General features: G+C 37.2%; 1 protein-coding gene across 16 annotated transcripts in view; it reads left to right on the top strand.

Annotated features, from left to right (window-relative positions):
- PRRC2C (proline rich coiled-coil 2C) overlaps window positions 1-23,427 on the top strand; it is a 90,529-nt gene that overhangs the window by 56,566 nt on the left and 10,536 nt on the right. For 15 of the 16 annotated variants that reach the window (XM_035010809.1, XM_035010810.1, XM_035010811.1 and 12 more), the window contains 11 exons: window positions 1,076-1,230; window positions 2,294-3,062; window positions 3,455-3,540; window positions 8,854-9,039; window positions 9,188-9,439; window positions 10,670-10,762; window positions 13,796-13,897; window positions 17,306-17,507; window positions 20,470-20,676; window positions 22,233-22,345; window positions 22,735-22,871. In XM_035010809.1, the coding sequence (XP_034866700.1) occupies window positions 1,076-1,230; window positions 2,294-3,062; window positions 3,455-3,540; window positions 8,854-9,039; window positions 9,188-9,439; window positions 10,670-10,762; window positions 13,796-13,897; window positions 17,306-17,507; window positions 20,470-20,676; window positions 22,233-22,345; window positions 22,735-22,871 (2,302 nt within the window). The remainder of the gene's footprint in view (window positions 1-1,075; window positions 1,231-2,293; window positions 3,063-3,454; window positions 3,541-8,853; window positions 9,040-9,187; window positions 9,440-10,669; window positions 10,763-13,795; window positions 13,898-17,305; window positions 17,508-20,469; window positions 20,677-22,232; window positions 22,346-22,734; window positions 22,872-23,427) is intronic. The other variant, XM_035010824.1, reaches the window with a different exon arrangement.

The raw sequence follows: 23,427 nt of genomic DNA, 5'->3' as shown, positions 1-23,427 counted from the left end.
ACCTGCAACCACAAGTTGCATTGCCTGAACTATTTTAGTTCTGCTTTTAAATATTAAATTTAAGGGATCTAGATTTCTTACACTCACATTGGGATGTATGATTTTAAGAAGATAGCCTGAGTAATTGTTAGTTGGACAGTGAGTTGAAGATACATCTTGAGTTATTCATCAGCTAGGTTATTATGACGTATGTACATCTATGCCACTTTATGTTCACATAGAACTTTCACATATATTTCTTTCTTTTTTTTTTTTAACAACTACATATTATAGACAAATGATCTACATAGAATAGTCATTTAGAGTCAGAAGACCGGCTTGGCCATTCACCAGCTCACCTTTAGCATATCGGCTTCTCAGAGTTTATTTCATCCTTAAAAAGGGAAAACAATAGTAATATCCACCTCTTAGAATGGTTAGATGCAAATGAAGTAAAGTGCTGTGTAGATCTTTATAGCACAATACAGATCTGAGGCTGGGAAAGTAGAGGTTAAGGAATTTGACTAAGATAGTAGGGTGATACTGAGTGGTGTTTTGTTTTGTTTTTTGATACTGTTTTACAAGACATCACTGCTATATTAATGAAGAAAAAAAAGATGTATATCATTCAGAGCACTTCAAAAAGTCAAAAGACGGGCGCCTGGGTGGCTCAGTTGGTTAAGCGACTGCCTTCAGCTCAAGTCATGATCCCAGGGTCCTGGGATCGAGTCCCGCATCGGGCTCCCCACTCTGTGGGGAGCCTGCTTCTCCCTCTCCCACTCCCCCTGCTTGTGTTCCCTCTCTCGCTGTCTCTCTCTCTGTCAAATAAATAAATAAAATCTTTAAAAAAAAAAAAAGTCAAAAGACTTTAAGCTTGTTTATGAAATCTTTTTATATGTCTGTGCGTTCTTTTCAAATCTTACTAATAAATGGCCATTGTGTGGTATGGGAATTGGGTTATACTGCGAGTTAGAAGAACTAGATTTTTGTCTTGTCTTTTTTTTCCTTTTTTTAATCATTACTGGACTAAACATTTCTATTTACCTTTTCAATTGAAAAAATATATATCGTTTTAAATCTTTTCCCATACCCATAGGTGTTGTTATAATTGACGACCATCCTGAAGTAACAGTAGTTGAAGACCCCCAGTCAAATTTGAATGATGACGGTTTTACTGAGGTGGTTTCCAAAAAACAACAAAAACGTTTACAGGATGAAGAACGTCGAAAGAAGGAAGAACAAATCATACAGGTTTTAGTTTGTTGCTAGTTATTTGTTGCCCAAATGTATTAACAAGTGGTTAAGATTTCTATCTATCTATAATGTCAAGGCTGCATTCAAGTGTTCAGAATGACTTGATTTTCACAATTTTAAACTTTTTACCCAGAATTGAGGTAAATTTTAAATAGAACATAGTCACTGTAGTAGCTCACTGTGTGCCTGAGAGTAGACCATCTTTACTTTAAATCAAGAAGATTTCATGTTTCAGTACTGGTCATCTTATTTATCCCATCTTACTTCATGGCAGAGGTAGAGTTAATTTTAAGTTATCTTGGAAATCTAATGAATACAACCTCCATGATCTAATAAATTGCAGATTCTTCACCTATAAAGGTTTTGATTATAATCTAAATTAGTTCATTTAAACACACAAAATGAATCAAGATTAGTTATTCCATTTAAATCAACCCAAACACCCATTTTGCTAAATGCGGACACAGGATAAAAATAAGTAAGACACATTGATCATAGTGATAACAAGCTTGAATGGAGAAGCCTCAAAACAAAGAAACACTGTAAAAATCTTACGTGAGGGGTAATATTAAGTTCAATCGAATATAGACCTTGGGACTAGATATTTTTAGAAGTCATTCATTGATTCATTTGTCTATTCATTTATTTTGGAAGGTAAAAATAGTGCTTAAATCCTGTATAGCATAACACCCCAGCAACACCCACAGATTAATGTTTCTGTGGTAAACATGAGTGAAGTTGGTAAATAGCTTTTTGGGTCAGATTTTGCTGCCAAATGAATTCATTGAAAAATTCCTTAATTTTTTGAATTTTAGAATTATGGAAGAGTGACTGTGGAACCATTTATCAAGAACGTATAATACATACAGTCTTTTTTCCCCCTTAGCATCTTTGCTTTTCATAATTTAAAATCTCCTTAGCAGCCTTGATGTTTTTGCTCTATTGAGTGCCTATTTTGAAAAGTAAAGGAGCTAAATTAGTAGATCTTGTCAGAGACTGTGTTCATGAACTGTACTTTCAGTTACATTATTGACAAAAATGGTTCCTACCAATTTTTTAGGTCTGGAACAAAAAGAATGCAAATGAGAAAGGAAGAAGTCAGACTTCTAAGCTTCCTCCACGGTTTGCCAAAAAACAGGCTACAGGGACCCAGCAAGCACAGGCTCCAGCTCCAGCTCCAGCTCCAGCCTCGGTTCCAGGTCCAGCCTCAACCCCAGCCCCAGTTCCAGCCTCAGCCCCAGCTCCAGTCCTAACCTCAGCCTCAGCTCCACTCCCAGCCTCAGCCTCAGCTCCAGTTCTACCCTCCACCTCAGCTGCAGCCTCAGTCTCTTCGTCTTCAGCTCCAGCTCCAACCCCCATCCTTGCCTCAGCTTCATCCCCAGGCTCTGTCCCCATCCTTGCCTCAGCCTCAATTCCCATCCTTGCTTCAGCCCTAGCCCCAGCTTCAGCTTCAACTCCAGCCCCAGCCACCTCAGCCCCAGTAGCCCCCGCCTCAGCCCCAGCTGCCCCAGCCCCAGCCACTACCCTAGTCCCTGCTCCGGCTTCAGCCCCAGCACTAGTCCCAGTCCCCGCTCCAGCCCCCAGTGCACCATCCCAGACTCAGGGACAGGCTCATAAACCAGTCCAGAGTCCGCTACAAACTACAACACAGTCTTCAAAGCAGCCACCACCTTCAATTAGACTACCTTCAGCTCAGACACCTAATGGCACAGATTATGTAGCCACAGGAAAGTCCATCCAGACCTCACAGTCACATGGCACACTTACAGCTGAATTATGGGATAACAAGGTGGCCCCACCGCCTGTGCTGAATGACATTTCAAAGAAATGTAAGTTCAACAGAGATGTGAAGGATGGGGTCTGGCATGAGAATGTTGGGGTTTGTTTTGAATTTTATTTGTATACTCTGTATGTTTTTTCCTAACCACTTCCTTTTTCTTAGTAAGAAGCAGTAATAGTAATTTTTTTCTTAGCTTCCTTAAAACCTCTGTTTCTTGTGTTATGATTTTAATGGCATATTTTACGGGCATGATTTTGTGTTGATTAAAAAAATACACAATGTTTGGGGGGGAGCTTATATTTATTTTGGTATGCTGAAATCTCTCCCTGTATTGTGAAAATCTTTGTTTTATTGTCTAGCTGCCATTAAAAGAAAAGATAATTAGGGATCATTATCCTCTGAATTTTAATGGTTGCATTTCCCATGACTTCTTCTTTTCAGTAGGTCCCATTAGTCCACCACAGCCACCTTCAGTCAGTGCGTGGAATAAGCCCCTAACATCGTTTGGATCAGCTACTTCATCAGAGGTAGGAATAGACTTAATAATGGCCTTAGCAGGGTTAGTGTAGCAGTTTCCTTAACATAGTTTCCCAAACTTGAGTGTGCATCACAATCACTTTGGGCGGCTTATTAAAATAGATTGCTGAGACTCGTGCCCAGAGTTTCTGTCTCATTAGGTCTGATTGAGGGCAGAGTACATTTTTAACAAGTTCCCAAGTGATACTGCTGTTGGATCTCTACATTTATAGGCTGCTTCTCACCTTTAGACATAATAAGGTTAACATTTTTTAAATCAAGTCTCAATAAAAGTGCTTATGATACAGAGAATATAAGTGCAGTTACTAGTTTTTCGACTTTATACCATGTTTTTAGCCTAAATAATTAGGCAATATAATTACTTAGAAGCAGAGTTTACAGGAAGTTCAACATAATTTCTCAATGTGCAGTATTGGTAAATGACAACTTAAGTCAGCAGTTTTTCACTTACTCATTGAACAAAAATTTCTTGAGTGTGATATACCAGGCAGTTTTCTAACCCATGGGCTTACAAAACAGGGAGAGAGTGTGATACAAATGGACAAAAAGCCCTGCAGTCAGGGGGCTTCCATTGTAAATGGTGGGGGGGGGGGGAGCACTAATACATACCAGATAGTATGTGGTGGATAGATAGTGGACCAGTAATATATACCAGATGTATGTTAAATGGTGATCAGTGCTAAGGAGAAAAGCAAAGTAGGGAAGGTGCGTAAGAAATTTCTCAAGGGATCTGGAGACAATTTAAAAGAGGTTGGCCAAGATGTGCCCCTTAGGTGACGTTTGAGTTAAAGACTTAGAGGTGATAAGAGAGCATGCTATTGAAATTTCTGAGGAAAAGTGAATTCTTGGTTCAGAAAATAGCAAATACAAAAGCCCCAAGAGAGGGGCATGGCTGGTGTGTTTGAGGAAGATCAGGGAGGTCTGCATGGCTGTAGTGAAGTTAAGGGATGGAGAGAGAACAGATGAAGCTAGAAAGATAACAGAGGACAGACCCTACTGGGCCTTGGGGAGATGTAGGGAGACAATAGATAGTGTTGAGCAAAAGAATTAACAGGACCTGACTTTTTCTCAGAAGATTATTTTGAGTAGTTAAGACTAGTCTGTGGAGGGCAGAGAGTAGAAGTTAGGATGCTGTCATAATAATCAAATGATGGTAACTTAGACCAGAGAAATGGCATTAATGGGCGCCTGGGTGGCTCAGATGGTTAAGCGTCTGCCTTCGGCTCAGGTCATGATCTCAGGGTCCTGGGATCAAGTCCCACATCGGGTTCCCTGCTCGTGCAGAGCCTGCTTCAACTTAAGTCAGCAGTTTTTCACTTACTCATTGAACATCGGGTTCCCTGCTCGTGCAGAGCCTGCTTCTCCCTCTCCCTCTGCCACTCCCTCTGCTTGTGCTCTTCTGTCTATCTCTCTGTCAAATAAATAAATAAAATCTTTAAAAAAAAAAAAGAAGAAATGGCATTAATGATGATAAAGAATGGTTGGTTTCTACTTGAAGATTTGAAGATATCGCTGACAAATACTGAAGGATTAAACATAGTATGTGAGAAAGAATGAGATTTACCTCCAAAGTTTTTGACTTGAGCAACAAGAGGAATAGAGTTGCCTCAATTGTGATTGGAAGCTATAACATGGGATCCGCATTGGGGGAAAATATAGAGTTTGGTTTGGGGCATGTTAGATTTAGGGTGTCCGTTACACATCTAAGTGGAGCTGTTGGGTAGGTTGTGAGATGGAAGAGTCTGTAGTTCACAGGAGATAATCTAGTTTGGAGACTTGAATTTCACAGCCATTAATTAGATGGTGCTTAAAATGAATGAGTTGAATGAGACCACCAAGGGAGAATGAGTTCTGAGAGTGGTTAGAAAAGAGAAGAGAATCAGAAGCTAAGTCCTAAGGCTTTCCCTCTCAGGGGATGTGGGGGATGGAAAAGTGTCCTCAAATCTCAGTGAAAGGTGAGTTGAAAGGAGGAGGGATAAATTAAGTGTGTCCGATGCTGCTGGGTGGTCAAATAAGTTAGGCCTGAGAATTGGAGCGAATGACATGGTGGTCACTGGTGATTTTGACAAGAACAGTGTCAGTGGGGCAGTAGGTACAAAAGCTTGGTTAGAGTGAATTTAAGAGAAGGTGGGAGGAAAGGTGCATTTAGAGAACTTAGAGTAAGTTTTGCTCTAAAGGGGGAGCAGAGACGTGACAATAGATAATAAAGGTACAATTTTTTAAAAATTTAAAGACTTCTTTATAGAAGTCTTTCTGCTGCCCCAACACTCACTGCAGCTTTTTGACTTAGGTCTGGAGAAGATTTCTCATCTGTTTTAAAAGTTCTACAGAGGGTGCCTGGGTGGCTCAGTCGTTAAGCGTCTGTCTTCGGCTCAGGTCATGATCCCAGGGTCCTGGAATCGAGCCCTGCATCGGGCTCCCTGCTTGGCAGGAAGCCTGCTTCTCCCTCTCCCACTCCCCCTGCTTGTGTTCCCTCTCTCGCTGTCTCACTCTGTCAAATAAATAAATAAAATCTTTAAAAAAATAAAAATAAAAGTTCTACAGAGATCTCAAGTGAAATATGGAATCACTGCATTCAGTAGTTAGGATCCTCGATTTAATCATTTTTCTTCTGTGTGTTGGTGTTGACATTAGGATTAATCATAGCATTTCTTACATAGGTATTTCATGCTAATATGAAGGACAAAGTGGAAAGTTTGTTTCTTTTGTTTTGGGTGGGTGCACTGGATTTAATGAGTTTATTAGAATGTCTGGTCCCAGTTTTTAAATTGACATTCAGTACAGGAATAATGATTTCTCAGCACTCTGAGCTGCAAGATTTCTCTTGCGCACGTTCTACTACAGGTTTGCAATACTGAAAGAATGCTTACATCTGCCTTCAGCCAGTTGGAAGAGGAAGATACTTTGGTAGTATCTCATTTTTTTCACACACATCTTTCTTCATCCTCTTTGTGTTCTTTATGTTTTCTGGATAAAACGTGATTTTTTTGGTGGATGTTCATTGCACATGATTTTGGAATACTGCCTCATAGTGAACTTTTGAGCTAGCAAAGTTACATTTCACTTTTAATTTATTTCAAAGGATGGAAAGTATTCCTTAATGGGACTTCCTGAATTACTCTAGTGAAGTACAGTTCTTAATGATTATTTTGTTCAATGCTATGAATGTTAGATACACTGAGTAGTCTCACAAAGATTGATAATATGATCTAAGCTTTATTATCCTTCCTTGTATTATATATATTTTGTACATATTTTTTGTTTCAAAGGATATGATATTCTTCCTAAAACTAACATTCTCTAATAGTTCTCTTAACTGTCCATTTATTTTTTAATTTCATTGAACTATTTATAACTTATTGTTTCTGTACACAGTCAATAGATTTCACTGATTAATTACTGTACTGTTTCACTTTTCTAATACTAACTACATTTATACTGAACTAACCATAGAATTTCAGCATTGACTAAAGCAAATAGAGATTTTTATTCTAAGTTACATCAATAATGTTTGCCTGTAGGGCGCCTGGGTGGCTCAGTTGGTTAAGCGACTGCCTTCAGCTCAGGTCATGATCCCAGGGTCCTGGGATCGAGGCCCACATCGGGCCCCCTGCTCTGCGGGAAGCCTGCTCTCCCTCTCCCACTCCCCCTGCTTGTGTTCCCTCTCTCGCTGTGTCTCTCTCTGTCAAATAAATAAATAAAATCTTAAAAAAAAAAAAAAATTAAAAAAAAAATGTTTGCCTGTATTTGAAAGAGAATGTTCAGATATTAAAAATAAATCTGGGGGCGCCTGGGTGGCTCAGTCGTTAAGTGTCTGCCTTCGGCTCAGGTCATGATCCCAGGGTCCTAGGATCGAGCCCCGCATCAGGCTCCCTGCTCCACGGGAGGCCTGCGTCTCCTTCTCCCATTCCTCCTGCATGTGTTCCCTCTCTCACTGTGTCCCTCTCTGTCAAATGAATAAATAAAATCTTAAAAAAATAAAAATAAATAAATCTGAATGACATGCCCTGTTCATAATGTTGACATTGTTACACTGATAAATGTAACAGTAACCTTACACAGTAATTGATACAGAGTTCAGGGATGCTGAAACTGATATGAAGTAATGATTTAATTATAAGACCAAAGCCTGAAGTTGAACTTTGTCCCAAGTTTTGTCTATTTATTTCTGGAAATGTTAAGTAATTGTTATAAACATCTCTGGCTTATAAAACCTTGTGTTGTCTAGCTTTCTACTTGTTCGTCTTCTACTACTGCTCCTAATACCTGCCATGTTCCAGCCTCACTAGCCTTTTTTTTTTTTTTTTTTTTTTAATTCTTAACCTTTACACTAGGTGTTTGCTCTGCCAGAAACACTTCCCGGTGATTTTGTCTTTTACATTGAGTTTCAGTGTGACCTCCTCAGGACCTTTTTCTGTCTGCCAGTCTAAAGTGGCTTAACCATATTTTGATTTTTGCATGTCCCCCATCTGATTTTCTAGTTGTTCATTTTCTCCATTCACTCTAATGCAACTTCTGCAAGTTAGATTCTTAGAGTCTCTCTGGATCAGTGCCTAGCACAAAGAAGATTCCACATGAATTAACAGTTTAATTGGATTCTAAGGTGTGTGCACTTTATTACCAATCACAGAGTATTTTCATGGACATTGTTTCATTTTATTTTCAAGCATACTTTTTAAAAGTGGGTGACACTGGTGTTGCTATCTTTCTTTCCCTCATTCATTCATCTGTTTATTTGTTGCTGGTGCTATCTTTGTGTGTTTGTTGCTTTTACATTTGTTTTAAAGGAGCACATAACTTGAGGCTATGATTTGCTCACAGTAAAACTCGTGACACTTAAAGCCAGGACTTTAAAAACTTTTGTCTTGGGGGCCTTGGTGGCTCAGTCAGTTGAGCGTCTGATTATTGATTTCGGCTCAGGTCGTGATCTCAGGGTCCTGGGATCAAGCTCCTCTCTGGGCTCCATGCTCAGCTCAGTCAGTGTCTCTCCTTCTCCCTCTCCCTTGGCTGCTCCTCGCACTCTTATTTTCATGCACGCGTGGTCTGTCTCTCTCAAATAAATAAATCTTTAAAAATAAACAAATAAAAACTTAAGTCTTAGTTTTCATTTTATTCCTTTTTAATACAGATCGGTAGTGGCTAAAGGAAAGTTTCTCAAAACATGATCAATGTCAGTTAATACATAGATCTCTTCAGACTTCCTTCTGTTGTACTTTTGAAATATGTGCTACTACATACATCATTCAGTCATATTTGACCTCTGTTTGCTTGGATAAGCAAGTTTTAAAATATTCTCTTCCTAGGGAACAAAGAATGGTCAAGAAAGTGGAGTTGAAATTGGAATTGACACAATCCAGTTTGGTGCTCCAGCTTCAAATGGGAATGAAAATGAAATTGTGCCTGTACTTTCGGAAAAAACTGACAAGATACCTGAACCTAAAGAACAACGGCAGAAGCAGCCACGGGCAGGCCCTATCAAAGCCCAGAAGGTAAATTATAATTCATATTCCAGATAGACCTGTATGAAAGCCACTAACACTTTAATGGGAGAAACTAGTAATGGTTGTGAAATTGAATTAGTTTTCAGTGAATGTCTTTGATCATGATACCTTTTTGTCATAAACATTGAATTTTTAGCTTCCAGATTTGAGTCCAGTAGAAAATAAAGAACATAAACCAGGTCCTATTGGAAAAGAACGTTCATTAAAAAATAGAAAAGTAAAAGATGCCCAACAGGTGGAGCCAGAAGGACAAGAGAAACCAAGCCCCTCTACAGTCAGAAGTACAGATCCTGTAACAACAAAGGAAACCAAAGCAGTTGCGGAAATATCTACTGAAATAGGAGCGATGATTTCAGTGTCGTCCACAGAATACGGCGCTAACGTGAAGGTAGGCAACATGCGGTGGTGATGCAAACCATGTCGAAAATGAGTGGGGAAAACAGCAACGATATTTGTTTTTTTCTGTTCTTTTTCTTCTTTTATTTTGGCTTGAGGCATATAATTCTGTAAACCATCTGGGTTACTATTTCTACAGGGAATATTTTATTTCATCGTATGCATTTGTGATCTAAAGAAATTCCTTACAGTAAGTTATTTCTTTATGTGGAAATCTCTTAATTCTAGACTGTTGAGTAGTTTGAAGTGAAAAATGAGTACATAAGATTAGAATGCTTTTTGCTGGTTTTACAGGCTTTGAAAGGATTGCTCTAGATTTTTATTTTGTTAATGGAGTTAGAGTGGTGCCTTATCTTGCCCACTAGTAAGATTTTGAAGTAAGGAACTAAGTCAAATTAAATTTTTAGTAACTCCAGTATAGGCAGTTTTCTTCCAGGGTTGGAATAGATCATTGTTTCATTGGTTGAGCACTAGAGGAAATAACTAACTTGAATTTAGGGACCACGTTGAATGAAAGGTGCATATCTTTAAAAGTAATCATTAAGGCAAGATACAAAGAAACACTGAGTGACTTATATGGACTCACATTTGTGGGAATAGCAGAATTTATATCTGCCACTTTGTGTGTTCACTCTGGTACATATTGGGAAGAAAGGTAAGTGGGAACTTTCATGTTATTTGTATATTTTTCTCTTTTAATTGCTATACAATCAATATATGTAAATAAAAAACTCATGATCCACCTCTACCATATTTAAAGAAGAGATTCATGATGATAAACAAGTTTATCCTAAAAACTAATTGCAACAACTAAGATCTTGACATAATCAGTAATTGAAAGTAAGCTATAGATTATGAGAACCACACAGAGTTCTTTTAGTAACCCACAGAAATAAATAGTACTGTCGGCAACTTCCTAGTATTGTGCATGCATTTAAATTATTAACAATTTTTTAATTGAATTATAGTTGACATATAATGTAGCAATACATTTTTTGAAAATGTACAGGACCTGGCAATAGTTGAAATGTTACCACTTCCGTGGTGAGTCCACGTTTGTTTTATCACAGTATTGGTCTTTAAGATTTGAGTGACTTGAGTCTTAAGATCTGCTCTCCTCTCCTGCTTTCCTCCAAAACAACTTTACAACTGTTAGGTTGCCATTAGAAAGTGAGTTATTAATTTAGTTTACAATGTATTTTTTTCTATTACTCCTCCACAGGAGTCTGTAACAGACTATACTACACCTTCTTCTTCTCTGCCTAACACTGTGGCTACTAATAATGCAAAGATGGAGGATACTTTGGTTAATAATGTAAGTAATCAACCTCAAATGTGGAAAGTGTGGTTAGGAACCTGACTATTGTTATCTAATACATAGTGTGTGACCAGTGTTTAATTCTTGTCTGGGAAAGGATTGTAGTGAATTTGCATTTTGGAGCACTAATAATTAGCAAAAATAGTCAAAACTTAGGCTCAGTTTCATAAGTATTAATCCTGTTAACCTGGTTTCGGTAAGAATTTTTGTTCTTCCCTTCTACATTCTGCAAGTTCAGTAATTTATTTGGTTGGTAATTTTGTTCTTAAATGAAACCTTTTTACAGTGCAGTGAAAGCTCACTCAAAACAAAAAGACTATCAGGGTGTTACCAAGAATTCAGGGGTTTCTTTTTAAACTTTAAAAAAATTTTTTTTTTTTTTTTTTTTTTTTGCTGTACCTTAGCAACAATCCTGTAGTGAAGTTTGAGCTATAATGTATATGTAAGTACTTCAGAAACTCTTAAATGCCGTGTTAAAAAGTGATAGTAAGTCATGTAAATTTTTAGGCTGTAGTTTTCCAGAACAGCTATGTTATAATTCAGAATTACGTTAAGGCAGTACAGTTCATCATTTTGCCTAGTTCATTGACTGACAGGCAAAAAAATTGTAAACCCAGACAAGTTAGCTAACCCCCTGTAGAAAAGCATTTTAGAAGTCACATGTATGACCCTTGTTTTGGAGGGCAGGTGTGGTAGAAATTTGGTCAGCTGCTCTCTTTTTTAAATATAGCTCTCTATAATGAGCAAAGCTCATTCTTTTCAAATCTCCTTCACAGATTAAGGTTTCTCACAAAGGGCTTTAACTCTGGCATTTTAAGAATAAAAATTGTATGCCTTACAGTATTTTTCCTATGCTGTCTATTCTTCTCTCTAGCATCAAATACAGAATTGTAGAGAGGTAAGATGCATTAGGGATCATTTAATCCAACTTCGATAGTCGGGCTGTAGACCTTGAGGAAAAGAGAAAGAAGCGACTGTGTCACACATTTTCTCTTTGTGGCAGGAGAGCTTTGTAGGAGCCAATTAATATGATTTCTCCAGCTTTCCGATGTAGTAGAACTTCACTTGATGTGCCAGATCCTTTTCCCCTGGCCTTTTGGAGGAAGTCTTACATTTATTTAACTTCCTGTAGGAAGTAATGGGAAATTTGGGAAGGACAGAAAGACTCCCTGTCAGTGGCACTATGTCGATTACCAAATAATAATGTCTCAATAAAATTTAATTTTACTTAAATTGTGTCTTTTCTCATTTAAAAAATAGAGAGAATTTCTTAGATGTCACTTTTTCAAGAAAGTATATAATGCTTTCTGCCAAATCACCCTCTAAAAATGCGATTTCTGAAATACGAGTAAGGAAGGAAAGATTATTCTCAGAACACTTAAATGTCACTGGAAATATCCATATTGAGTGTTTTAATGGTTTCTGTGTGATCTAATTAAAATGTAATATGACTCGTGCATGCAGGACAACTGAAGGGGAGAGACCCAGTCTTGTATCTAAGCAAATAGTCTACATTTGATTTTTAGCTGTGTTATCCAGAGCATGTTTGAAAACAGAAACATCCATTTTGGGTCAGGGAGCATTACAAATGGTCATCAGTTTGGAATGATTTCACAGTATTGCGTTTTCTGCCGAGTGTGGTGGTGATTCCGAACTTGTCTAATGTGTCATAAAAACAACTGTCCTGCATGGGAAAAATTTTAGGACCTTTTAAAATGTTCCTTTCTCCTTAGTGTGGTTGAGGGTTCCATTTTATGCATAGAACTTTTATCTTTTGAAAAAATTATTCTTGATAAGACTTACTCCCTTTATCAAAGCTTAATCTACTTTTTAAGGATTTTTTAGCTGGTTATTTATTGCTTAGTGTTACCTAACATGACAGTCATTTTGAATCTTGAGTGTCTTAAAGATTTAAATGCAGGTGGTATTTTTGATTATTCCTAGCACAGCTATTTTAAAGATTTATATTTAAAGTCATCTCCATTAAGTAGTGCATAGTATTATCAATCTCTGTTAGATACTCCATAGTACCACAAAGTGATTATCTTAAAACCTCCAAGTATCTCAGTCATTTTATCTGAATAAATGAACCATTAAAATCAGTCATACAGTAGTACCTAATAAAATTTCAAGATTCACAGACTTAAAGGAAAAAAGAGATATGGTTAGTGAGTTTCTAATATCTTCACATTTCTAAAAATATTTGCCATAGTCATGTTATAACTATAGCGAAGCAATTTGTTTAATGTAAGAGGGTGGTGGTGATATTCCGTACTTTCCTCCCGATTTTACTTTTATTCTTGAGTCTAGTTGTAAGAATGTTGACTATAGGGGCGCCTGGGTGGCTCAGTCATTAAGCGTCTGCCTTAGGTTCGGGTCATGATCCCAGGGTGCTGGGATCGAGCCCCGAGTCAGGCTCCCTGCTCTGCGGGAAGCCTCCTCCTCCTTCTCCCACTCCCCCTGCTTGTGTTCCCTCTCTCACAGTGTCTCTCTCTGTCAAATAAATAATCTTAAAAAAAAAGAATGTTGACTATATTGCAGGAAAGAGGTTAATTTCTTAATATTTACAGTATCATTTTAAATGCTTTTCATAGAATCTGTGGATCCCTTAAAGGTGGAAATTAAGAGCTTTGCTACACAATGTATGGTCCACTGACCAGCAGCATCACTGCATTTGAAGTGCAGAATTTCAGGCCTTACCCCAAACCAACTGACTAGAATCTGCACTTTAATAACATCCCCAGGTGACTGTTGTACACATTAAAATACATGAGGCACTGCCTTCAAGTATATACCTTATATTTGGGACAGATTCTTTTTCTGTAATTATGTGCATTAAAAAAGCAGGTAGTATTTCTCTAAGATGTCCAGAATTATCAATTAATGCAGACACAATGTATCTCTAAATAATCAAATATTCCTTTTGTCTCTGATGAAAAATAAATACCCTAAGAAGAGTACATTAGCATTATCTGTAATGGGACTTTTGTAGCAGACTTAGATTATGATATGTGTTGCCTACCTTTTCAGGTGCCCTTGCCCAACACCCTCCCCCTCCCTAAGAGGGAGACTATACAACAGAGCTCCAGCCTAACTTCAGCTCCTCCCACTACTTTCAGCCTCACCTTCAAGGTATGTACAACATCCTTCTCTAAAGATCCTTGATGATGCATGCTAGGGTACATAAGTTAAAAATACTCTTTTGATATTTTTATTCATTTTGTATGGTAAGCAACAATACTAAGCTGAGGAAATAGAGTTATGTCAAATTATACCTTAAAATTTTATTAACTTCTAATACCACTTTAAAGGAGGCCTATTATGCTTGTGAATTTTGTCTTTAAAACACAGGAAAGCATTTATATTTCATGTTTATACTGAATTCCTCTTAGAGACCTTGATTTTTGAGTATATTAGTTGTGTATAAAACCAACTGGCTTGGTGTGTTGCATGTTTTTTTGGTTTTGTTTTGTTTTTTTATATCCTACGTTCCCGTAATGGTAAGACTGCTAATTTTCTGTCTTTCCTATAAACTGTGTGAAGTGAATGAATGCACTGTAACAATTAGAATATTTTATGAAGAGGTAATTGATTAATACATGTGATTTTGATTTGATTTTTGTTGGATAATTTTTTAATAAGAGGGCAAAAGAGATTATAGACTTTCTTTAATATCAAAAAATAAGCCTTTATTTTTTTTTATCTCCTATTGTGTTTATAATACTGAGCTATGTTACTAATGCTTTTTGTACAGTTATTTGAGAGAATTTTAAGTCAGTTGTTCATCTCCAGATTAGTCAGTGGTTAAAAAAGGGACATGAAATTAAGTGAAGATGTTTTTAAAGTGCATATATTTATCCCATTTTTGGTGTTCAGTTTTATAATCTGGGCAAGTATTTAACCTCTATAGCAGGACTTCCTAATGCTGCTGTATTGGTTGACAGGGAATCTTTGATGGTCTTCATGAGAGGGGGAACCATGTTGGCCAGTGTTCATTTCTAGAAGTTTAAGAGTAAAATTTTATGAGACAACCACTTCTGCTTTATGTCAGCCCCCATCGTTGCCCAGTCCTTACTCTTTACTGCCAGTTCCTGCTCAGCCTTTATAATTTTCCCACTGGAATGACTATCTCAGTCTGTTTCTGTGTCTTTTGTGTGGTTTGACTACATGCTAGTCAAGGCTAGTCTAGTTTCACATAAGCAAATATAAGATCATAAATTATTCTTCAGGCCAGTTGTTAATTCTTCAGAGAACTCATTCAACCTTGCCTTTCACTTAAAGTTTTTAATATTCCAAGAAGAAATAATGTAAATTAAATTTCATTAGCTTAACACTTTCTTTGGTTTCTTTTACTTCTACTACTTCTGACATTTCTATTTGGGTAATGTATAAAGTATAGAAGAGTTTTATTACATGGATTTTATTGACAGCATATTTGTCAAGGGGAAAATTAGTATAATTAAATAATTGTATTTGTTTCCTTGAATTTCCAAAAATAAAATCTAAATCTCCTTGTTGCTGAAGAAATGAAATGAAGCCACATGTGTGTGGCCCGTATATTTTACAAGTTTGATTAGCTATAATTTATGTGTTCCAGCAAGACAAAACTAGTATAAAAGGCATTATGTGCTCTATAAAATTGCTCTAAACCATAAAATCTCAGTACAGATTACATTTTGTCTAACTTCCTAATTTTTTAAATTATTTATTTATTTATTTTTACTTCTCAAGACTTTTGTTTTAAAATAAAACACATTTGAAACTATCAAGGTGATTGTGAGAAGACTCAAGCAAAGTGTCCCATGTTTTGGTATTACAGTGATGATATTAGTCATCTAAGAAAAAGTTAATTATAAGTAACATGTGTTTTAACAAGAAAACAGGGAAGATATGTAACGATTTATCATTCTTACAATTAAAATAAGGTTAAAAATTTTAAAGTTGGTACTTCAAGGGCCGACAGCTTCCTAACTATGGTATTAATAATTGTTACTTGATTTTTTGGTAGCTCAATTTTATAGATTACCTTGTGGAGTTTTTTGTTTGTTTGATTTTTCCTCAGCCCAGTATTTGACTAGTAGTAAAAACTTCACAATCTATGTATCTGTTTCCTTCCTGTTGAGGACCTACATCTGTGCCCTCAGTTTAGGATCCACTAGCCACGTGTCGTTATTAAGCACTTGAATGCGGCTAATCCAACTTGTAGTATGTGCTGTAAGTGTAAAATAAAATACACTGGATCTGAAATGTTAATATTTAAAAAGTTAAACGGGGCGCCTGGGTGGCTCAGTCATTAAGCGTCTGCCTTCAGCTCAGGTCATGATCCCAGGGTCCTGGGATCGAGCCCCATATCGGGCTCCTTGCTCGGCGGGGAGTTTGCTTCTCCCTCTCCCTCTGCCCGCTGTTCTGCCTACCTGTGCTCTCTCTCTCTGTCAAATAAATAAATAAAATCTTTAAAAAAAAATAAAATAAAAAGTTAAAACATGTCAATTTTTGTGTTGATTATAGGTTTTAATTATATTGTAGATACACTGGGTTGAATAAAATATGTCATCAAAATTAGTATTATTTATTTTTTTAAATGTGGCTATTAGAAAATTTAAAATTATACATATGACTTGCATTTATATGTTGAATAGCACTGGTCTAGACAGATAAAATAAGATGTGTTTCTACATTTTTGAAAAAGATTCTATTAATTTTAGAAGGAGGGGCACACAGGCAGGGTGAGGAGCAGAGGGAGAGGGAGAATTTCCAACGCAGAGCCCGACTGAGGGCTCAGTCCCCCAGCCCTGAGATCATGACTTGAGCCAAAAACTAGAGTTGGATGCTTAACTGACTGAGTTACCCAGGCACCCCAATCTGTTTCTACATTTTAAGAAACTAGGAGACTACAGCTAAAACCTATAGCCACAAATACAAATGGCAGCAGTCAGTATCTGAAATGCTTGATGAGGTCTAGATGTAAAACAAGACATATTTTCACTGCACCCAAGCCTAAAACCTATCTGGTTGGTTACTTTGCCTTTTAAGACACTGAACATAAAACAGTCAAACAAAAGGTACCTGTCATCTGCCATTGAGAACCCGCTGCCTTACAGAGAAAGAATGGAAGGAATGGGTATTTATGGAGGGCCTTTAGTGCCTTTCTGACTGGAATCAGAGCCTTAGGTCAGTCCTTAAGGATCATGGTATTTCTGTTTCCTTATTCACCAGTGGGATAGGGACTCATTTACATGGTACAGAAGCGTGACTTCATATTTTGCTGACTTCTTTGCCAAAGCTGTCAACAAGCTCTCTTTAGAGACATAATTACAGCCCACTGTCTCCCAATTAGAGTAAAGAAAGATAAAGGGAAAGGGAAAGGTTTGAAAGCCTTAGGGGTCTTAAATCTCTCATTTTTGCAGTTTTTTGAAAGATTATATTTGGGATTTAAAAATATACACACACATATGTTTGCGTATATATATATTCTGTGTTAGCATAGTGTTTTTTGTTTTTTGGGTTTTTTGCTTTTAAAAAATGTCCATTGTATTGTAGATGGAGTCTGCACGCAAGGCCTGGGAGAATTCTCCAACTGTAAGGGAGAAGGGATCTCCAGTAACTTCCACAGCACCTCCAATTGCAAGTGGAGTCAGCAGTAGTGCCGGTGGGCCAAGCACTGCCAATTACAGTTCATTCTCAAGTGCATCCATGCCTCAGATTCCTGTTGCTTCAGTCACTCCCACAACATCACTATCAGGTAGAAGGTTTTTGTACCTTTCCTTTAAATGTCTTAATTATTTAAAATTTCTTATGATCTTTTCCTGTTTACTATCCCCCCAAATTTATTATTTATAAAATCTGTAAGACTGTACAAGATCTAATTATCAGCTATTTTGTAAACTCTTCTTGCCATTCTTACACCCTCCCCCCTCTTCCAATTTTAGTTTGACAGTCATTGATGGTTTACTAAAACACTTTGCTTGCTGGACCTCTGCCCACCCCCATGCCCTCTGTGTCATGCTCCCCTGCCCCCATTATAGGCATTAATAAGTAATTGGTGAAAAGGTGTTTATCTTGTTCCCCTACATTTTTCTATAAAATTCATCTTTTGATTTTTATTTTTTAACTCATATACAGCTAATTAGTCCAACTCAGAAATAATACAGAATCACACAGGTGGTAAATTTTTGTGGTCTGTATCTAATTTGAAGGAGCTGTTGGCCTGAATCTTTTGGGATGACATGTATTTTCTGGTGAAGAGTTAGGGGTAGAGAATTTCCAGTTTGCTATTTGAGTAGGTGATATATATTGGTTTTTTTGGCCCAGCGGGGAGAGGGGGTTGTTTTGCTTGTTTTATAAGGAGAGTCCATCAACATCCCAAGTTAGAAAGTGCTTTTCTTCCTTAAATTTTTCACTAGCACGTAATCCTTTCATTAAACTGTATTTCATTTGGGGGCTTTACAGTTGAATAATTTCTGAAATGCTTGACTCCAGGAAAGTACACCCTTTTACCATATGTATAACCATATTTCTTCTGTTGAAAACAGAAATTTCCTTCCAGGCTTTCCTGGTATTATCTAATGTTTCCAAAGAAGCAAAAGCTGCTTTCCAAAAGATACAAGATATATCCAGCACGGAATTTACTTTCTTTGACTGGTTCTCATTTAGTGATGCTCTCCTGGGTTTTTTTTTTTTTGGGGGGGGGGGGGGGTTGTTTTGTTTCGTTTTGTTTTTATTCACTATTCTGGCATTCTGTACTGAAAGAATTGGTCTTTGGGATGTACTACAGTTATTTTGATGTTATATGGAATCAAAAGTATGTATTAAGACAAACAGATTCAAATCAAAGAGCATGTTCTATTTCTCTTCCCTAAAGTCTTTAAGACCATTTAGTGCATTCCCTACCATCCATTTGTAAGACATCTTCATTATGCTTACTAGCTGGAACCCCAGTCATTTGGGTGGGTAGGGGTTGGGGCTATAAAGCAACCAGGAATACAGTATGGTGGAGAGATTAGGAAATAAAGGGACTGGGAGGGTTCCCTTCCCGTCACAGTTGACCCTTAACGCAGGGGGTAGAGGCCCTGACACTTGCCGACCAACACATGCAGTCAGAAACCCAAATATCACTCCCCCCAAATTAACTACTAAGAGCCTACTATTGACTGGAAGCCTTACTGATAACATAAATAGCCAATTAACATACAACTGTATTCTTACAATAAAGTAAGCTAGAGAAAGAATGTTATTAAAATTAGAAGATACATTTACAGTACTGTACTGTATTTAATTGAAAAAAAGTCTGCGTATAAGTGGACCCACACACAGTTTAAACCTGCATTGTTCCAGGGTCAAGTGTACTCCTTTCTTCCAGGTCTGGTTTCCCCACACTCTCCTCAATTAGGATAAATTTTTATATTTCTTGCCCAGTCATTCTACTGGTAGAGACTCAAGTGGAAGAACAAAGGTACCTTGATCTTGGGTCCTCTCTTAGATCAAACGTCATTTGAAGTCTGAAAATAATGATGACTGCACTCACTTTTTAATCAGATACCAATATTGTCATTCACTCCAGTATTACAGTCATCAACACTCACTGATCAGCAGAACTAATTGACCCTTCAAGATCTTAAGTTTTATAATTCTACTTATTATTAATTTATTTTCTTTTTAAGGTATTATTATATACCTGTTTTTTTGCTGGTATATATACAAGGAGAGTCAGGACTAAGTATAACCTTAAGTTTATATGGCTGTTAAGGAGCAATTGTGATCTGTAAAGGCCCCTTTCACCTTAATGATTATTAAGGTATAGCACTTAGGTGTTCTTATGTTTATGCCTGACCTTAGTAAATGTTTAAATATTTATTCATAAATGAGGGGCGCCTGGGTGGCTCAGCTGTTGAGCATCTGCCTTCGGCTCGGGTCATGATCCCAGAGTCCTGGGATCGAGCCCCGCATCACTCTCTGCTCTGTGGGAAGTTTGCTTCTTTCTCTCCTACTCCCGCTGCTTGTGTTCTCTCTCTTGCTGTCTCTCTCTGTCAAATAAATAAATAAAATCTTTAAATAAATATGTATTCATTTATTTATTTATTCATAAATGAATGAAGGTCTTAAGATTACCTGTAAGGTATTTGCCTGTAAGGTATTTTGCTGGAAAGAAGAAAAATCTGACCTTTTGTTCACATGACTTTTTAGGAGCAGTTGTGATCTCTCCAGGTGCATTTACATTTTCTTTTTAAGTTTATTTATTAATCTACATCCAATGTGGGTCTTGAACTTTTGACCCTGAGATCAAGAGTGGGTGCTGTTCCAACGGAGCCAGCCAGGCACCCCTACATTCTTAGTTATTCCTAAGGTGCAGCATTTTATCCTTCTGTGTTGTTATATTTATGCCTGTTCATAAATGAATGAAGCTCTTGACCATCCTTTTCTTTGTGATGATTAAAAAACTATTAGCTTGAGGCTAAACTAACAATCTTATAGGCTCTTGGCCACCTTATTTTGTTTTATCTTTTAACTTTATTCTCTTTGCATTTATCTATTGTACTATATTTCTCCAGATTTTATAGTCTTGTTTATATTTGGTGATTGTTACTTGAGCATGTGCAGGGCATAAACATGAATTTTCCAGTGTCCAGCTGGCACTTGAGTTGTTTTTACAGTGAACCACTGTGGCACTTTACGAAATGCTGCCTTTTCCCCTCTCCCACATATAGGAGCTGGTACATACACTACCTCTTCTTTGAGTACAAAATCTACAAGCACATCAGATCCTCCTAACATTTGTAAAGTGAAACCCCAGCAGTTACAGACGAGCAGCCTGCCCTCGGCGGGTCATTTCTCACAGTTAAGCTGCGTGCCTTCCCTTATTGCCCAGCAGCAGCAGCAGAGCCCACAGGTCTATGTGTCCCAGTCGGCAGCAGGTAAGAGCTTTTGGGGAGGGGGGGATGGGCACGTAAGGGAGTCAGAAGAATTGTTTACAGGTGTACTTTTGTTCGCTCAAGGCTTCCATTTGGTTCGCTCAATTCATCATAGAATTTAATGTTCTGTCTCTTTGATAAGTATTCTGGGGGGGCTCTTGGCAGTTCTTTCTTACACGTATGTTATATATATATTAGATTCGTGTCTAATAATTTGCAGAATAACTTACACATTTCATGTTATTCCAGTCAAGTTATAAAACTTTATTACCCGAAACTTGACAAATCAATAATAAAATTCATAGGGAAGAATAAACCTAAGATTGGCAAAGAAGAAAAAAATTATATGTTGGATATTGGGGTAACTTACCCTACTAAATATCACAATGTTAATCTTAAGTAGTAAATATTTGAAAAATATTCTAATTCACTAATGATTTAAATTCAAAATAAAAGAACAATGAGGCTATTTCTTGCCTTTCTGTGGGAAATATTAGAAAGATTGATAATACCCAGTTTCTATAAGGGTCAAAGGTATTATTAATAATTTCTTAAAGTGCATTACTGGTTAGTATATAAATTGACATAATTCTTTTAGAAAAGGATTGGAATATTTTACATGTACATACTTAACTGTAGTAACAATTTTCATAGGAATCTTATATAGATAAACTTAGCTATTAATGAGAGACATATATATGAGAGTGTTCATTCATTGCAGTATTTTTTATAATGGTGACAAAAATAATATGGGAAGTTCTCCAAAACATACTATTATATAAAAAGAGCAGATCACAAAATAATTTATATAATACATAGAAATCTGTTAAGAATATAAACCAGATTCTTTCAGTTATTAAATACCAGTTCCTTTGAAATATTTTATTAAATTCTAGTAACTAGATATAAAATTAGAATAGATTTGCTGGTAAACCGGTAGGTTCATTTTCACTTTGAGTAGATCCTGTCCAATTTCACTAGTTAATACCCCACTGGCAGTGTATGAGTGTCTGTTTTTCCATACCCTCACAAGTACAATTGACCCTTGAACAATGCAAGGGTTAGGGGTGCCGACACCCTACACAGTCAGAAATCCACATAAAACTTTTCACTCCTCCAGATTTAACTACAAATATCTTACCTTTGACCAGAAGCCTTAGTGATAACATAAACAGTTCATTAACACATATTTTGTATGTTATCTGTATTATACCCTGCATTCTTACAATAAAGTAAGCTAGAGAAAAGAAAATGTTGCTAAGAAAATCATGAGAAAATTACGTTTACAATACTGCACTGAATTTTTTGAAAAAAAAATACGCAGTTCAGACCCATGTTCAGGGGTCAACTGTACTAGAATTTTGTTTTAATTTGTATATACTGTCTGCTAGAAGTTTTCTGTCTTCATATTTCTAGTTTTTCCTTGGCTGTATTAGTTTTCAGTGGGCTCACTTAATTTGAAATCTGCTACAAAACTTGGTTTTTAGTTACTATTTGGAAAATTCTGAAGCTTAGACACTTAAAACTGCTTGTTTTCCCTGATGGTCTGGTCTATATAGCTCAAATCCCTGCTTTCTATATGGACACAAGTCATTTATTCAATACCCAACATGCACGCTTGGCTCCACCATCCTTGGCTCAACAACAAGGCTTCCAACCAGGTCTCTCTCAGGTAAATACCACAGACTTCTTCCATTATGTATTTGTTTCTTGGCATGCTAATGGTGTAATAGATATCTTAGGCTACAAATAAAGGCTCTTAGAAGTTAAAATCTTCTATCGACAACATGGGACAGTCCATGATTACCTTGATGTGTACTGGCAAAATTTTCAAACTTTCCCAAATTTTCCAAAGCTTAATGGCTAACAATGTAGAGTAAATAATGTATTGAAAGGAAAATTTAGATGCTTCCATTTGGTTTTGTTTCAAAAGGGAGCTGATACATATCTGTATCTATATATAGATATATATCTTTTATTCTTTTCATATCTCAGATTTTTATTTTCCCAAATATCGTGATTTGTGTATGTGGTGTTCATGTGTTTTTTATTGCATTGCAGCCAACTTCGGTTCAGCAGATCCCAATCCCCATTTATGCGCCGCTACAAGGACAGCACCAAGCCCAGCTGAGTCTGGGTGCTGGGCCTGCTGCGTCCCAGGCTCAAGAGTTATTCACTTCTTCACTTCAGCCATATAGGTACGTGCTTTTGTAACTGCCGAGCCATCTTGCCATATCCCTACTGCTCCTCCTTTTCCCCCAGAAGCTAGGATGACCCTTTTACAAAATGCCTTTAAATGATTAAGCATGTTGATTGTAGGTCCTGAAACTTAGCTTCTGGTGGTTTCAGTCAAGACTTTATTGAACAAAGTGAGACCTTAAATATTCTTGAAGACAAGGATAACAACAATCCCAGAACAATGGGAAATCAGAGGAAATAGTTGTTAAGGGACCTAAAAGGCCGCATGCCACCTTGCCACAGCAGCTGTAAATCCGCGCCTGACTTGGGGTGTGTGTGGGGCCTTGGCAGAGAATAGCATATAGGAGGCAGGAGCGGGGGTGGAGAGCGCTAGGCAGGGAACAAAGGCAGTGGGGATAGTGATGACAAGTAGAGAAGAAACTGGTTTTTGAAAGAGTCATTGTAAGTTAGCTTTGTGATTAAGGAAATCTTTTAATTGGTATTAGCTACTTGCAACATTGTTGGAAAGTTTGGGCCTACTTTCCAGCTGTGCAAAAAAAAAGAGCTCGGTGATTA

Source organism: Mirounga leonina, unplaced genomic scaffold (genome assembly GCF_011800145.1).
Source record: "Mirounga leonina isolate KUSES-001 unplaced genomic scaffold, KU_Mleo_1.0 Mir_154, whole genome shotgun sequence".
Taxonomy (NCBI): domain Eukaryota; kingdom Metazoa; phylum Chordata; class Mammalia; order Carnivora; family Phocidae; genus Mirounga; species Mirounga leonina.
This window is presented reverse-complemented; position numbering and strand designations above follow the sequence as displayed.